Source organism: Xenia sp. Carnegie-2017, unplaced genomic scaffold (assembly GCF_021976095.1).
Source record: "Xenia sp. Carnegie-2017 unplaced genomic scaffold, XeniaSp_v1 HiC_scaffold_3, whole genome shotgun sequence".
NCBI lineage: Eukaryota > Metazoa > Cnidaria > Anthozoa > Malacalcyonacea > Xeniidae > Xenia > Xenia sp. Carnegie-2017.
The window spans coordinates 807,573-825,292 of NW_025813493.1; the positions used below are offsets into that span (position 1 = coordinate 807,573).

The 17,720-nt window shown below is 33.3% G+C and overlaps 1 protein-coding gene and 4 long non-coding RNA genes across 7 annotated transcripts in view; 3 read left to right on the forward strand and 2 right to left on the reverse strand.

Moving 5' to 3' along the window:
• Positions 1–17,720, forward strand: part of LOC124455063 (fibropellin-3-like) — a 54,718-nt gene that overhangs the window by 31,038 nt on the left and 5,960 nt on the right. The window contains 1 exon segment of the mRNA XM_047005816.1: positions 293–427. Within this exon segment, the coding sequence (XP_046861772.1) occupies positions 293–427 (135 nt within the window).
• LOC124455082 lies at positions 8,866–9,704 on the forward strand. The gene is made up of 2 exons (XR_006951697.1): positions 8,866–9,236; positions 9,337–9,704. It is a non-coding gene; the product is annotated as an uncharacterized LOC124455082 (long non-coding RNA).
• Positions 13,409–15,521, reverse strand: LOC124455078. The gene is made up of 4 exons (XR_006951694.1): positions 15,323–15,521; positions 14,662–14,777; positions 14,425–14,492; positions 13,409–13,573 (listed from the first exon to the last, which is right to left on the reverse strand). It is a non-coding gene; the product is annotated as an uncharacterized LOC124455078 (long non-coding RNA).
• LOC124455075 lies at positions 15,826–17,091 on the forward strand. Of its 2 annotated transcripts, XR_006951691.1 has the most exons (4): positions 15,826–15,844; positions 16,019–16,201; positions 16,466–16,825; positions 16,963–17,091. It is a non-coding gene; the product is annotated as an uncharacterized LOC124455075 (long non-coding RNA). The 2 variants fall into 2 exon arrangements; XR_006951690.1 differs by lacking the exon at positions 15,826–15,844 and having other exon boundaries at positions 15,908–16,201.
• Positions 16,359–17,560, reverse strand: LOC124455074. Of its 2 annotated transcripts, none has more exons than XR_006951689.1 (3): positions 17,305–17,560; positions 16,512–17,187; positions 16,359–16,432 (listed from the first exon to the last, which is right to left on the reverse strand). It is a non-coding gene; the product is annotated as an uncharacterized LOC124455074 (long non-coding RNA). The 2 variants fall into 2 exon arrangements; XR_006951688.1 differs by lacking the exon at positions 17,305–17,560 and having other exon boundaries at positions 16,512–16,666; positions 16,768–16,869.

The window sequence follows — 17,720 nt, forward strand, 5'->3', positions numbered from 1 at the left end:
TGTCATCGATAACATCACTAGAATGATGTCATCGACTAATAATATTTATATATTTTATTACATTAAGAGAAATTGTCAAATTTGTCGTTCACGCACATTTTCTATAAACTAAAACTATATATGTTTTGAAATAAGCATATGAAACAAAGTTATAGTGCAGCAAAGTTATTTGTTTTGTCAAGAAAAGGAGGAAATTTTAATTTTTTTTTGAAACATTTAAAGGGAACAAACCCTTTGTAATAGTGAAAAGTTAATAAAGACAATACAATGATGAATTCATTATTTTCTCTAGATTTACCAACTTCACCAAAGTCTTCATCTGTTGAGTCAACAATCATAGGTGTTGCAGCTGGAATATCTGCTGTTGTTGTTTTTGTTATTATCATTGTTGTTGTTGCCGTTGCTTGCTTCTGTAAATCAAAAAAAAGTAAGCTACTCATTTTGTTATCATAAAATTTTTATAAAAGGTTATGTTTACAAGATAAAGTGTTAAAACAAAGAAGTGTCAGTATAAATTATATAATTATATTTTGAAGGGATCAAAGAGTTTTTACCATTGGTTGATTTTGGTTAATGACTGTGTCGTGTTTTTGCCACCATTTTTCTTGTTGTTTGCTTTTGTAAATTAAAACAAAATACGATATTAATTTTTTTACAACGTAATTCTTACAAGGAATCCGTTTGTCGTATGCGCGAAAGTGTTTAAAGCTTTAGTATAAAGTACTTATTTTTTTTGTATTAGGGTTGAAGGATTTCTATCATATCTTAATGTAGCCTTTTGGTTCGTTTTTGAATATTTTCTACGATATTTGCGGTTTGAATACTTGTTCAGAAAATTATACATAGATTTCATAATAAATTCTTTGTATTTTGCAGAATGTCTTTTTTCCATGGACTGCATGTCTTTGTTAAACTCCTAACAAACTATTTTCTAGAAAAGGAACAACATCAGGTAGTTGAGCTTGAGGCTAAAGTTGAACATGACAATGGAGATCAAATATACGAAGAGCCAGTCGATGTCATCTGCAGAATTCCTCCAAATTTTAGTGATGAAGAGCGTTATGAAATCATTCATAAACAGGAAGTTCCTCTCCCAAAGCTTCCGACACAAAATAAAGACGATGAAGGTAAATCAGAAAATTCACCAGAGAACTTGGAATACGTAGCAGTAATTGACTAGCATTATCAGCCATTGATTCTTCAAAAAAACGTCGCACCCACTGAACATGACGACCAGCAAGCGTTGCCGAGTACTAGCTTTAAAAAGGCGAATTATGGTACTGATCTGCAGGAAAAGTTAATTATCACAGCATGAACGGTATGCCTAACATTCTGGATGAAATATCAAGTATGGTATGGTTAAGTATGTACTACTCATGCTGCATCAACGAATTGAGGTGCTAGCTAAAGTTTTGTTTTAATTATGGTGGGGAGATTATTGGAAGTCCGCTCCATAAACACCAATGAATATATGATTTTTACTTAATTGTTTAGTATGTATGAAGTATTTTGTAGGAAATGTGCGCCTCTCTGCACCACTCCTCAAAATTATTTGTGCATTTTAAATCTTGAGAGGAGTATTCTCAAGAGAATTGTTTCCATTTATTTCATAAATAAGAAAATGAACTCGTAAACCATCTATTGCTTCAGTTGTATTAAAGTAGGCGCTATTGACTTAACGCGTCATTTGAATTGCCTTCATTTCAATGATTTTCATTTTCTACTTAATTGATCTGCAAATGCTGTACTTTCCTTGGTAAAATGAAAAATCAAACGAAACAAATGAACCCTTTGGTCAGATATCGTAAAATTCCACCCATGCACTTCTGCTGCCAATCAGATTGCGAGAAACGCCAACAATCCCCATTTTGTTGATTTGAAAAAAATAAACATACAATCATGTCTATAATGGTTCCCAGAGAAAAAATGCCAAGTTTATCACCTGGTTTCCCAAATCGTCTCGCTAAACCAATGTAATGCAATTTACAGCTTATTTTTATGAAGTCAATAAAAAGTATTTGCTAGACTGTTTAGAAACACAACTTTCTTTGTTTGATTAAAGATATTAAAAACTCTTATTTATTCAGAGTGGGATCCGTGTCCCAGATGGGTAAAACAAGCTAAATGGTGCTTTTTTAAGGAAGTTGTTGAGTATGGATGTGAATAATCAGAATGTGAAATGACGTTAGTAGTATTAAACTAAAGAATTCAAAATGTACTGAGTGGGAACTGAAAATGAGTTTGTCAAAACTATAAGAGAGAAGGACAACATTCAAAAAAGTTAAGCTCTCTAGGAGAGTTTCGAATACGTTTTCCTATATTTCAATGTATTATTTTGTACAAGTTGTACATAGTGCTTTTCAATCAAATATTTAATATGCCTGACAGTTAGACATATTAATATTGCACTAACAAAATGATACAAACCAGGGGTGGTAGGGGAAACACAAGAGATGATTGTCGGAAACCTCAACATACCAAAATAACAGAATGCATCACATTCCTGGCAATAGCAGCTCAAATACCAGACTGAAAATACATATTCAACAATTTCAAACACAAAAGAACACCACGATCATCTCTAGCAAACCAGAACAATCATCTTTAGCTATTTTCTTCGTGTTCATTATACCACTGACGTTATCTGGCTCATCTTCCTAGCATTATTAGTGCACTCCAAGGTACGCATTCTATATTTTTAGCCAGCTTTCAAACAGCAACATGTGATGTAGGATTTCGGCTCAAAGATGACCGAAAGGGAGGCAATATTTCAAGATGTATATTAAGAATGGCCACTTATTGATAACCGATCTGCTTCTTGAGATGCTCTTGAAAACTCATCAGTTAAAACAGACGAAGCATGTGATACTTGGATAGTGTTGCTCAATGGTTTGAATCCTGCACAAGAAGATTTTCTAGGGGAGAAAGTAGAATTTATCGTCCTAAGTAACAGCACCTGTTCTTCATAAATATCATAGCAAGGCTGACCTCCACTACACGAGATAGAAGAAATGGACAGTTTAGGGCTTCTAAAGCTCTACAAACTATGGTTACTTTCTTAGCCAATATACTGTTTTATGGCGAACGAAGCATTTTTTAAAAGTTGACTTATTTGCTCCCATAGAAAATCACACGCTTCGTCCATTTTCACTAATAAGTTTTCACAAGTATCTTTTTGCAAAAAACCTTTTGTATTTGAGGAAGAATATCCTTTAAAATATATAAAAAATAAACTCGAGAAATTATTCCTTTTTGCCATGTTTTGTCTTTAAACTATGCATTGTTTGAATTTCACCCTACGATTTACTGGTGTGTTGCAGGTAGACTATGAATTGTAATTAGCATGATTTTTCTCACTTAGCATGATTTTTTGCAATATAGCAATTTTGTCTGCTTTGGCGACTCATATTCAGTGCTTTTAATTGCGATATTTAACATTAATATGATTTCGCATATTGAAAACGTTAAGTGATATGATCTGATAAGAAGAGAAAACAATTTCACGTGCATTAACTCTGAACAAAGATTCTTTGTTTGTAATAATCATAATTCTCTGGTTTGATAAAACAATAATTCGGTGATTTGCAGTTATCTCTTTGGCCTGAAATGGGTGAAATTATTTGGAAAGTTGCGACTAAGCATAATATAAAGAAGATGACTAAGAAAACGTTTATATATTCGTTTGATTTTTTTAGTTTTAAAATTAGCTACTTGAATAACGGAAGATAAACGTCTATTTTTTAAATCTTTAATTTGCATTATAATGCATTACAATTGACGCTTTACGCGTTTGTTTCAGCAACAAGCTCCGACATTATCAATAAACACATTACACTATAGCAATCATTCTCATTATGTTAAAACGTTGTCCTTGATGGTAGTCTGTTGTATCATTAAATTTCTTTGTGGTTTGAAAATGTTAAAGCAAATAATTCTTCTAAAGATTATCGTGTTAAATTTTCAAGGTACTATGGCTTATGATATCTTCTACACATTCTATATATCTTCAAATCGTACACATCATAACATTTTTATTAATGATTCTACGTTTTTTAAGCAATTGACTTTTTTGATTCGTCTAGTAAGCGAAGCACTTCCATGTCCTTCTGGTTGGACAGAACTACAGACATCTTGTTATTATTTCAGTAAGAGACAAACAACATGGCAAAACGCAAGAACAATTTGTCAACAGAAGGGTGGAGATCTTGCTGTTCCAAAGAATAAAGCTGAAAATGACGCCATTTACAAATTTTCACAGAGAAAACATCGTACACGGCCTTACATTGGTTTGTTTCGTAAAAAAAGTGATAAAAAATTTTACACAATCGAAAATGTTAAACCTACTTACACAAATTGGCATCCATTAGAACCTAATGGCAGATTTAGTGAAAATTGCGTTCATTATTTGCATTCTAATGGACAATGGAATGACATTTCATGCAGCAGAGCATACCATTTCATCTGTCAACGTAGAAGAAGTGACATAAACTGTAAGTACTAAAATTATTAAAATTATTGTTTGTTTTATGCCTCTCTCTCTCATAAATATATATATCTGTAAAGTACCAAAAATGGCAAATGTGTGGTATTTTATAGATAAGAAAAAATAATTTATAAAACAATCATTTCTAATTTCATATTACTAAAGTTTTTTGAAATGGGATCAGTGAAATTGTATACATCTACATGTTACATAATGGCTTCTGGTACTATTATTTGAATAACGCAAATACCAGATTGATGAGTCATCCAGTCATAATATATTAATGACGTGTAGAATCACGTTAGTATTATATTTTCTTTGTACGAGCAGCAAAACAATAATATTAATATTAAAAACATGGCTTCAGTCACGATAAAATAAACAAAAATTCAAATAGAATAACTACGAAACGTGCCAAGACTCGTTCCTTTGCATGTTTGTGGATAAAGATCGTCCAGGTTTGTAGAGTCCTGAGAAGGACTTTTGTTGTTGTTGACTGACGTTTCGACAACCTTAGCGAAAACCATTTTTTTTTACTCTGAAGATGACTACCGCTAAGGTTGTCGAAACGTCAGTCAACAACAACAAAAACAGTCCTTTTCAGGACTATACCAACCTGGACGATCTACATTTACAAACATGACACCACCTTAGCTGTAGTCATCGTCAGAGTCGACTATCACTCTGACTTCATTAAACGCAACACTTAGAAACAAAATGAACCTAAAGAAACGAACAACTCAGTGACAACAGCAACGATACCATACATCAAAGGTACGTCTGAGACTATCTCGCGTATCTTACGACCATACAACATACGTGTCGCACATAAACCAATCACAACTTTACGACAAGTACTAGCGAACATAAAGGACAAAGAACAACCCAACGAACGACAAGGTGCAGTTTACAAAATAAACTGCTCCGACTGCCACGCCTCTTATATCGGGAAACTGTCAGGAACTTAAACATAAGACTTACTGAACACGAACAAGCTACAGAGAAACAAAACAAAACTAATTACATTGCCGAACATCACCGACTAAAAAAAACATTGACTGGGACTTAGTACAATGCATTACTTACAGCACTGACTATAGACAACGTTAGAAAGCTGGTAAACCAACTTAGAACAAATACACTTATTCACAATACAGACAAACAAGCAACTAAACACATTACTTTTAGTCAGGCAGATAAGTGAAGAAAATTGAGTAAAAACTTACCATATCTAGGGAAAATTTCATTTTATGCCAGAATTGTAGTTAAACACCTTTAAAAACCATCTGAATAAGTCGGCGAGTAAAAATGTTCTTGAGAAGGCCGACTAATAACTTTTACTGACAGCGTTTGGTTTGTTTTGAGAAGCGCCATGATTTCTGAATAATTTTGATGGAGAAGTGAGACTTGGATATTTTGAACAGCGGCACTTCGCGATACTTCATATAAACTAAATAAAAATCTTATGTTCCCCTGGCATGTGTTGTCTGAAAAATAATGTCTAGAAAACGAAAAAATATACCGTTTGAAGTTGATGGGAGCATTTCACAGTCAAAAGCACAAAAAAACTCTACATCAAATAAAACATTTATCGGGTGCATTCTTCAGTGCAGTGAAAAGAGTCCACGTGAATCGATTATTAGGTTCAGTGACACGTCCAAAAATTCTATCTACAAAACTGCAAAGCAACGTAAGGATAAGAAAGTTATTGCAATAATCGATTCTTTTGGGGAAGACCTTCCCTCGGGTATCATCGAAAATGTTATAAAAATATACTCACGGCAAGTTAAAAGTCAAAAAGCCTATACTTGAGCAACGGCGAGAGTCACCAAGAAAAACAGATCGAAGAGGTGTAAATCACGAATGTCTCTTTATTAATAAGACGCTAATTATAATTAAAACTTACAGTTGATTAAGTAACTTATGTAAATATATGTAGGTAAGATATTGGCAGATCACGAGAGTTGTGTGCTCTTTCATTTCACCCAGCATACGATTTCTTCAAAAAAAATAATAAATATACCATTGAAACTTCCATACAGATATAGCTTGTTTATCATTTTCTATGACTTCTACAATGTTAAATGCCTTACTGAGTGAAATTCAAAATAATATTGCACCCACAAGGTTCTATTGTACAACATGTTTCTTATCAAACAGCTTTGTAGGGGAGCAATTGGTTTGCTTTAAATATAGAACTGCTCTTTTTTGACTACTTTAATCCCAACAATTAAATTTTTGTAGTACGCAGGACTTTAGAAAATTGCTCACTTAGCGCTAATAGAATCAAAATAAAGAGAAATTTTCTGCGATGATGTTTTGGCCGCATGTAAACATATAAATTTCAGTCGAGAAACTACCTGCAAAGATAAAAAGCAGATGCATATAATAAAACTGAAATGCTGTACAGAACACATTTATCTATGGAATACCTAATTTACAGAAGTATCCACAAAAGCTGAGACTAATAAATCAATACTTCTTCATATTATTTAATTCTTAAACTTTGCCATTTTAGATCAACTGATATGCGGTGAAAATAAAATGACGTTTTTGATCAAGAAATCATTGTTAAACGTTACCTCAGCTTCTCAACTTCAACTTATTGACAGTTCTTGCAAACCTAAATCAACCTTCACATATTTTATCTTTACAACTTCACTAACTGGATGTGGGACAAAAAATACAGTACAAAATGGCCGGAAAGCAATTTTATTTCATAATAAAGTCACTGAAAGTTCTTCTTCGTTTAAGCACAAAATTTCAAGAGAAAAAGACATTCAATTTGTCTTTACATGTTCTTATCCTCAAAGTTTTCTCATTTCCTCGTCAGCCTTTGGTCTTGAAAATTTCACCATCAAAAATGAAACTATCAATAAACAAAGAAACTTGTCTATCATCATGTTGCTTTATAAAGATGAATATTTCAGACAGTCATTGACTGCAAATCCCTCAATGGGCGAACGTCTTTTTGTTGAAGTCAAGCAAAATGCAAGCAAAACAAACTCGACACTTGGAATTAAGTTAAATGAATGCTTCGTAACCTCAAAAAGCAATTTAGGTGAATTCAAACATTTTCTCTTAGTACGAGGGTAAGTTTGTGTAACACTGTAATATGAAATTACTAAAGCAATAATTTTATTGAAAGAAATAGGATAGCTGTTTGCAAGAATCTTAGCGAAGAATAATCATTAAAGAGAGGAGCAAGAAAGAAAGGCAATTTTTTAAATTTTCAATTGATAATTTTAAAAGATGGTCTTTCAAGCTTCGTTTTTGCTTAATTTCTTAAAAAACAGTTTTGATTAATGCTGGTAACTATTAGCTATACGATGTTTCCAGTGAAAATTATTTCAGTCAAAAAAACCCCCCAAAATTTAGCAAGCTTGTGTCATTCTACACGACACGACAGATTTTCAAAAATGGATAGGCTGTGTAAACTTAGGTGCTAGCTAAGTACATGGTTTTCTGGAGATTGGAGAACCCCACAGTCATTCGACTTGTTGACGTTTGAAAATTTTATTGTTGATAATTAAATGGAAAAGTAAATCAAGTGCGATTGTTCGTCTATAGCTGTGTTTGCATAGGCTTGTGCAAACCAAACTGAGATCAATCAATCAATCAAAGAGAATTAATTAAATCGATAAACTATATATATATATATTTATAAAAGATAACAGTTTCTCCGGATTATAATTGATTTTTTATTGAGCTTTCGACTCGTTGCTTCGAGCCTTCATCAGAATGAGGATATTTATTTACACGTGCTTTTTAGCTTGGAGACGTTTAGAGCGTCTAATTGGATTAGTGGGTGGATTAATGTGATTGGATGGGGTGAAATGCGTTGCCATGGGTTTTGGTGTGTTGTTAATATGATTGGTGTTAGTAATATTAGAGTGTAGTGTTTTAGTTTTGGTGTTGTTTGTAGTTTTGGTGTTGTTTGTATATATATATATTCAGAGTAAAAATTGAAACATTTGTTTTAAATTTGTCTTTTTTGCACTATTGTTATTTTTGAAAGAAATATAAGATGCTTTTTGTGTTTAGCTACCTGGCTTATACAAACCTCAAAGAGAATTAAGTCCATCATGTCTTTATAGCTCAAAACAGCTTGTGTTAAATTTGAAAAAACCAATAGCTATTCTTTCCTGAAAAACTAAACGACAAAAGGGTTTTTTTCATTTGCAACGCATGCATATAAAATAGACTTTTGAAGTCCATGGACGCCGGAGTCAAGGGGAGGGCTAGGGGCTAAAACTCCTCGACTTTTTGCAATAGTAAAACAAAAAAGATATTTAGACAGAGCTGAAGTTATTGTTTAGAAGTGTTTTTGTAAGACATTATAGCAGAATTAAAGATTTAGCCCACGCACTTCACATGTTGCTCCGCCGTCCCTTAAGTCTTTTTGCTATTTTCCCTTGTATTATCATTAAACATATGCAATGAAATTTTGTTTAAAAGCTCTTATAATAGAAAGTTATTGAACGTAGCAAAATTCTTTTCAATTTCCTACAGTTGTCCAAAAGATAAGACGGTGAGATTTTATAACACTTCATCTCACCAAACATCAAGATTCAGTTTTCTTGTCTTTCGTTTTCGTGGTTTACATCATTACCACACACGTGTTCACTGCAGAGTCAGTTTGTGTGTAGGGAAATCTTGTGAAGCAGCTGCAGGATGTCAACCATCCAAGATTGGAAAGCGTTTCTTCTCTCAGTTTAGTAGTGATCAACAAATAAAATACTTTTCTTCAGCAGTAAGTAATCTTGCATCTTAAAATAATCAATTGGTTTCTACCTACTATAGTGTTTCACCGTGCACAAATTTATCTGTAATAACCAATTCATATTTTTTAGGCGCCATAAGTAGACTGGGTGTGAGTGAAACAGTTTCTTGGACACTGTGAGTGATAGTGGTGTCATTTTTTTTATCATGAATATTTAGCAAGCTTTAATAGCAATTATTTTTCAAATAAGTTTTCGTCATGTGAGCAATACTTAGATGTTAGTTGTTAATACAAGTCATAGAATCATGTGAAAATCAAATATAAAATCTGAATGAAATATGTCTAAAAGTTCTTTTACCAATAGAGTTGTTTCTCACTCTAGTTAATTATGATACAGGCTTTTTATAATTTGTCAATTTTAAATTTTTTCATCCAATTCTTCCAAACCATGTTCAACTATTTTCAGTTTGCTAGTCAAATTAAATGTCTAAGATAAAATGCATAAATGAGTAATTTATTTATGACAAGGACAATCCTTGCACATTATCAAATTGTATTATACCAAATAAATGCTTCAGTGCTACATCGGTTTTATAACCAATGCAATAAAATTTATATATACAGCAAGTTTTGTAGAGATAAAAGAGAAAGGAAGAGAAGAGTAAAGTCTGTAAAGAATATAAGAGACAACAGGCAACTATAGAGGAGTAAAGAGGAGAAAAGAAAGGACAGGCAGGGAGATGGGTGACGAGAAGAGAAGAAAAAGTATGAGAAAGAAGATGAGAAAAGATGCAAAGAGAAGAGAAGGGAGAGGAGGCTAAGGGACAGGCAAGTATTGGTGTTGATAGGAAAAAACAGACAAAGAGGGAAGAGGAGAGTTGAAGTCACATGGAGTAGAACAGATCGAAGCAAGGCAAGTAGAGAAATGGCAACGATAAAAGAAGAGAGGAAAGAAGAAGTTTATTTCCTTCCATCCACTTCATTGTCTTAAAAAAACATTAAATTCATCAATATACTTTACCCCATTCAATCTTACCAAACTAAAACTGTAAAATCTATAAACTGTAACACAAACATTAAGACTAACACAAAGACCAACACTTACTCAAACACCAATATTAAAATCCGCACCAAAAACCATGACCAGCCGACAGTTTGAAGAAGTGTAGTAAAAAGCAAATTCCGAAAAAGCAAGACATCTTGAGATTGCAAAATATGCATCAAAACAAGACGAGAAGTGAACTGTAAATTTTCGACTTTATTTCAAAGTCATCCTCCACTCTCAGTAACAACTAGAGTTCCACAACTCTCAACTCTCATTCCTATCTGCGGAAAGAGGAAAACAAAAAAATTTTTAGACTACAGGGGACCACAATCAATACATGCTAAGCCTTAAAAAATGATCGCAAAAATTTCCATAAAAGTGCTACGTACCTGCAACAGCTTTAAATTTAAATTCAGTCAAATGTTTTACGCTTACATGAACAGCTTACATGCGCAACAAAGTCATTTATTAATGAATGTATAATATTTGGAAAGTAATATATTAGAACGAAGTGATTGATGACGCTTTTTGTAAGTAGTCACGATTTTTAATAACAACCATTACTACTACTAGAGGTTTACATATCCAGTGCTTTTATTGATTATATTATTGCATGACAGGTGTTGATGGCATCACAAGCAGTCGTATCCTCAGCCATTAAAAGATCCCCAAGTACCATAACTTTCATCACCAGAATTTCCATTACGGCTGTTTCTGAAACTAAATTAAGAATATTGTTAGAATTTGGTTTGCTTTGGGAATACACGTGAGTGATTAGCCTTATTGAAATTAAAAGTTTGGATATTTTTAAGCCAAAGTACTGATGATAAAATTGAAGCAGCCATAACTCAAATTATTGCATAGACGTCACATAAAAGTTCAATCACACAGAAATTTATGACAAAATAAGATATATATTTCATTATGTAAATACATTTCATTGCTTGTTCTCTTAAAAGAAAAATACTAGTATGACTTTGGCCAAGAATAGTTAAGAATTTGGTGCTTTTTGTCATGCTGCTATATTTTATCATCAAGACATTTATAAAGATATAGAAGTAGATGCACAATCATCCATAAATGACGTACCTTATCAGCGCACGAATAATCAAGACAATGGCGACTAGGAAACATATTGAAAGCCAAACTATAATTGCAATTAGCGCTGCGTCTACATCTTCTACATCGTCTTCATCAACTATAAAAGCATACGTATGTAAGAACAAGCATTTGATTTTAAACTACTGAGGCATCTCCACATGAGAGCAAACATAATGAAACAAAGTTGATTACATTAATAATCGAAAACTGATTGATTTAAAATAGCCATTAATTTCATGATTATTTTCTAAAGATAGAAAAAATAATGTAATCAATCAAAATACCTGCATTCGTCTTCTTTGGCACTAGAAATTAATTTTAAAAAAATGAATGAAAATACAATAATAAAGGTAAATTACTCATTAGAGCATTTAGATTCTCTCTAAACAATAGAATAGATTCAGCGACACAGGCGGATTTAATAAATTTAATTTACAAAAAAGCCACTTTAGTAGCAGCAGCTGTAGGTCTTATGTGATTCCTAAACGAAATCTTCTGGTTTAGCTTACGAAATCTTCTGATTTAGCTTACGAAATCTTCTGGCTTAGCTTACGAAATCTTCTGGTTTACCTTACGAAATCTTCTGGTTTAGCTTACGAAATCTTCTGGTTTAGCTTACGAAATCTTCTGGTTTACCTTACGAAATCATCTGGTTTAACTTACGAAATCTTCTGGTTTACCTTACGAAATCTTCTGGTTTAGCTTACGAAACGATCGGTTTTAGCTTACGAAATCTTCTGGTTTAGCTTACGAAATAATCGGTTTTAGCTTACAAAATCATCGGTTCATATTTTGAAAAACTTGGTTGAAACAGGAAAAACAGGTTTATGAAAGGAAGCAATGTGGCTGGTTCATGGTGCTGGCTTTTTCATAAAAACATTTTATCAAAATTAGAAAATGAAACCCAGAAACACTCACCGCAAAGGTTGCTCCCATTGTTCACGAAACCAGAATTGCAAATACAATCGAATGTCCTGTCCATGTTCATGCAGATCGAATTCTCTGGACACGGAGATCTTTCTTGATTACATTCATCAAAATCTGAAAAAATGAGAATAAAAACATTGACATCAAATAACCAGTAAATAAATTACATGAAATCAACTTAATTTCAAATATTTCGCCAAGCACATTTTGAAATAGCAACAGGTTATCAGCATTTAAGCTTAAATTGAGCCCGAATTGAAACTATGTAGCAATTTTGACCATGTAACCACGCATTTCAGACCCATGTTTTTATACGTAACACCACCGTTGGACAATATACGCCGTATGCTGTTCATGACACCATTATATTACCCGTACCTTTGTAAAAATGTAATCACGTGAATTAACGAGGCCAACTAGTTTCTATAAATATTATATGCGTTTAATATTAATACTAAAGCGTTTTCGTTTAAAAACGCATTTTTGATGCGTTTTAGCCTTCTGTCCGCATTGAAACGCTAAAAAACGGATACACTGCTAAATGAAAAGGCATCGATTCGAAAACGCTCTCCAATGTGAAGCGATTTGAAAACGCATGCGTTTTGTTTTAATGTGGATTGTCAAAAATGGAGCCTTTCAAAAACGATGACGTCAATGACGTCCTGAAATGGCGCAAAATGTCACTTGATGTCACAACTGCCATATTTTTATCTTTACACTATAGCCATATACATCACAACCGTCAAACTGTTCAAATCTAGATAATTCATTATCACGTGGTATACGTATGACCGTTTAAGTCACGGGTATATTTTCGTATTTTTTATCACGACGAGAAGAAAAAACGCCATTACAAAGTAATCGTGGATAGTTTGATTACTTAATCGTGTCAGTTTTATGATCAGCCATTACTAACAGGCTTTGTCCTAGAAATGATCGAATTGAAAGGCAGTGTGTAATCTGTAGATTATGATTAATAGCATTGATTTTTTATGTGAAAAATAGACATTCATTGAGAGCTGTATTGCACGGAACTAACATCAAATAACATGAAAACCGTGTTAAAAATTAAAAAAAACACATCACGTATTTCTCCAAGCAATATTTACCTGTAATTTCTATTGAATTTTTTAATTCAGTTGTATTGGTCGAATTGCTAAGTTGTAGGTCGCCAAGAAAAGTTCCATTTTCATTTTTAGTCAACGCGTTCACCAACTCATCTTGAATTTCAGAATTAGTGATGTTCAGGGTGTTGTTAAAAGCTACAACATATTCAACTCCAACGGACGATTGGCTAGAGTAAAAATATAGAATGGAAATAAGTAATGAAGCCCAATCTTCGCAAAACAATGATTACTCGTGGGTAATTATTGTTGTCTTTAAAATGAAAATTTTAATACTGTTTATATCGAACAAACAAAATATCTTAAACTATGTCGTCCTAACGCTCTCAACCTTTTGCCTAAACATGCGCTTTTATTTTTAGCTGGTCACTGAGCCGTATATGTAGCTGTATCGACGCAGTTGACAGGCGTCGCAGATTTACGTGTTATCATTATAATGCTCGACATGTTGAGAGTATTTGCACACATTTAAAAACTTTGTTGAGTGAAAGTTGATTTAACAGGTTGATAGAGTTTGCCCGTAGCCTTCAATTTTTTTCTTTGCTTGATAAAAACAATATTAAATAATAGCACGCGATATTGTTGTTCTGCGAATTGAAATAACCAGATAAAAAATCTCCTTCAAGAATGCGTGTTTGTTTTTTATGAAAATATCAACAAAAGCATTAAATGTTTGTAGATGTAGATCGTGCAGATAAGTAGATTTCTGAAAAGGAATGTTCGTGTTGATGTTGACTGACGTTTCGACAACTTTAGCGGCACTTGACACTAAAGATAACTGTCGCTAGAGTTGTAAAACCTTAGTCAAAATCAACACCAACAGTTCTTCTCAGGACTTTACTTACCTGGAAGATCTACATCTATTAAAAGCGTTTAAGCTGTCAAACAAAATTCAGGTAAATAGGGTTTTTTGTTACAATCTAAGAAACTTTTTGAAGGAATTTTTTTGTTTTGTTTAGTAAACAAATATTTAACAGATTTTCTGAAATTCTTCACTGAAAATAATTAATTAGTCACTTACAATAAACGGATGATTCTGATTTCCACAAAATTACGAAGTGATGTTGTTTGCCGATAAAGCGAAATTAGCTAAAACAAAGAGTTGAAAAATAAATTACTCCTTGTTGTTCTAAGGTATGTAAAATTGCTTGCCTGAAAAGACTGAAAATCAACCAATCGCATAATTCATAAAATAACTACCTTGAATTTATTTACATAAAGTACATGAAAAGTAATGTTGTAAATCAACGTGTCTTACCTGATTTATTATGACTCTGGTTATTTGAAAATACTGAATGCTGCTAATGTCATTGTAGGCAGATATGAATACCCTATTTATGATGCGAATCTGACCTTGAATAGCAGTTTCCGTTTCTACATAGGGAAAAATAATGAACAATTATGAAGCTTCTCCTTAAATACTTGAATGGTCATTTATATAAATACAGAAAACAAAAATGATAAAAAAGTCTTCGGGATTGGAATTGGATTTGTAGAAGTCAAGAAGACTGTTGATATTTAGCTGTTGATTTAGATTTATTTAGTGGTACGAATAAATTTAATGCTTTATTCCTGCATGAAACTGATTGTCTTTGTATGTTGGCCATCTTTTTTGATCTTTTACATCGCTAATTGTTCAAAAACGAGTGCATCACTATTGTATTAAGGATAAAAGATGATGTTCTTTTTGACTTGGTCGATGTAAGTTGTTTAGAATATACACATTAATCCTTAACTACACAGCAGTATCTCTTCAAACGAGTCTCAATTCGTTGCGTTCGTAACCGTTTCCCATATTGCGACCTGTGACATATTGTTTGGTTGGTAAATTGTTTTGTGGAAAAATAAATAGTGCTTTCATATTTTCAGCAAAAATTCAACCGAAAAAAATAAGTAATGAGTATTTTTATAATTCGTACCGACACATTGTGTTCCTGCTTCGTTCAAATGTTGCCTGGATTACTGCAGCTACAACAAAAAGCGCCAGGGAAAATAGCTCAGGTTTGGCCAGTTCCCGTGCATTGTTGATCGATGAGAGCGTTACATTCGTCAATATCTGAAATAAAAAGGAAATTTGTTAGTTGAAAAACAAAAGCAGAAACACAATGGTAAAATATGAAAGAAAATCGGGAATAAAAAATTTGACATATTTTAAACATTGATAATGTTAAATATGATAACAAACCACTTTTTTATAGGTGTGCATGTAGCTTGTGTCGTACTCAACTGCTGACAGATGCCATTGAATACCGTTGTTGTCAAGAGGTTGGGCCTACTTTACATAAACTGGTATTCGATGGTAGCATTGAAAAAATTAGCTGTGTTACTCTTCACGAAGTGTACACGATTATGACACATGCTACAGTCTTGAAGAATGTTGGCTCACTTCTAAGAGACCAAGATGGAAGGTCATACAAGCGTTGTAGAATACATGAAAATGAGTTAGTACATTTTTGATTTCTAATTTTGTTTTGTAACGAATGATTAATATCTTGCCATGTATCTCTACTTTTACCTTTATGTGGTTCATTATTGTGCTGTGATGCTTCACAATTTTGTTGTGTGAAGTCAAAATAAATAATCAAATAGAAATTACTATTTTGAATTTCTCATAGATACTTGAGAGCAGTTGCATACCGTTGGGTCATTCGATGGCTGTGTGGATGCCTTGGTTGGGAAAATTCTAGACCATTACCTGCAAGTATCTACACAGACATCCGAAAACGATTTCCATTACGAAATCCCCTAGGCCAAGAACATGCTGGCTACAAGTCAGCACAGGAAAGAAACTGATAGAAGTAGGAAACATTTTTTGTAGCATAGTATATTATTTTATAACTAACTTTAAAGTTGGCCTGCTAAGAATATTTGTCAAGTAATTCTTGTGGACAATGACTTTTTGGATGTCCTTTCATTGGCTGTCCACAATTTTTGCATAAGCGCGTTTCTTTTTGAATCTGAAGGACCTGTTGAAGCAGCTTGTTTTTCTTTGTCTAAACCTTTTGCTTGCAGTACATCTTGCTGTTGATCTATAAATAACAATTTAATGTGTTTACTTTTAGAATGCACTGGCCATACCTATTATACATGGTAGCATGAACAACTTACATGTGGGAAACAATGGTGTTGAAGATAGTTGTTTCCTATCCAAATGCCGTTGGATTGCCTCAGTTTTGGAAATTCGATCCGAGAACGTTTTGTTTAAGGCTTCTGGGACTTTTTCCTTATACTTCTTAAATATGTTGTCCATGGATTCCTCACAACTAAGAACCATGACATTTTGATTTCATTAACATAGTCTGGAAAAATGACAAGTGGTTAGATGTGTAAGTCAAGAGTACCAATGCATACATGCTAAACTTACAATATGATGGTGCTGAAGAAACAGTTCTTACTACTTCATCCCCTGATTTAAATTTTGGGTATGTCACAGAATAATATGGTGTTCTATTTTTTGGTTTTTTTGGCTGTCTGTGAAGGTTTTCATTGAAATGAAGTACTGCCAGTACGTGCCTAAACAGAACAAACCATTTAATATGTAATTTTTTTTCTTGACTAGGAACAAGTAAAAAAGCCTTGGCAGATAGAGAACAGTGATTACAAGTTACCTGCAATATGTACCAAGCCAAGAAAAGTGGGTCATCTTTGGATGCCAACCATTTAATGTTGAATGAAAACCTTCGAGACATTCTGTCGTGTTACACTCGTCGGAATTGCCTTCATCATCAGTATGTTTAACAGCGGGTTCAACATCTTTTACACTTCGTGTCACTTCACGCAACACCTGTTGAAGATAATAAGACACATTTACATGCATTTCCAGGTTGTGCATACAAACTTGTGTAATTTAACTTGTATAATTTTGTACTTAAAACTCTGCGGTCGCGATTGCTCTTATCACCTTGGATTGAAATGCCTTTTACAGAGTCTATGGTTGGAACAGCATCAGAGCGCAATTGTCGTCTCATGTTTCGCGATTTTGCAACTGTTGCGTTCACCGTGAATGCAGAATCTGTGAAATGCATTGAACATAGCACAGAGTACTGCTGAGGAACGAATTTTGGCCTATGTCTCCTAACAAATTTTGTCCATTTACTCAGCCTCTCCTTGTCATTCATGGGGAAACGATGTACTGAGACACCCTCTGTGTGTTGACTGTTTGTTTTTCCTTTGGGCCAACCAGCAACACAATATTGTCCTCCTCGACGATTTTTTGCAGAATTTTGCCTACTCGCCATATTTTAACTTGCGGTGTATCGTTACGTTTGACTAACTTAATAAAAAATTATTCTCCTTATATTATGTGCGTTGTGATAA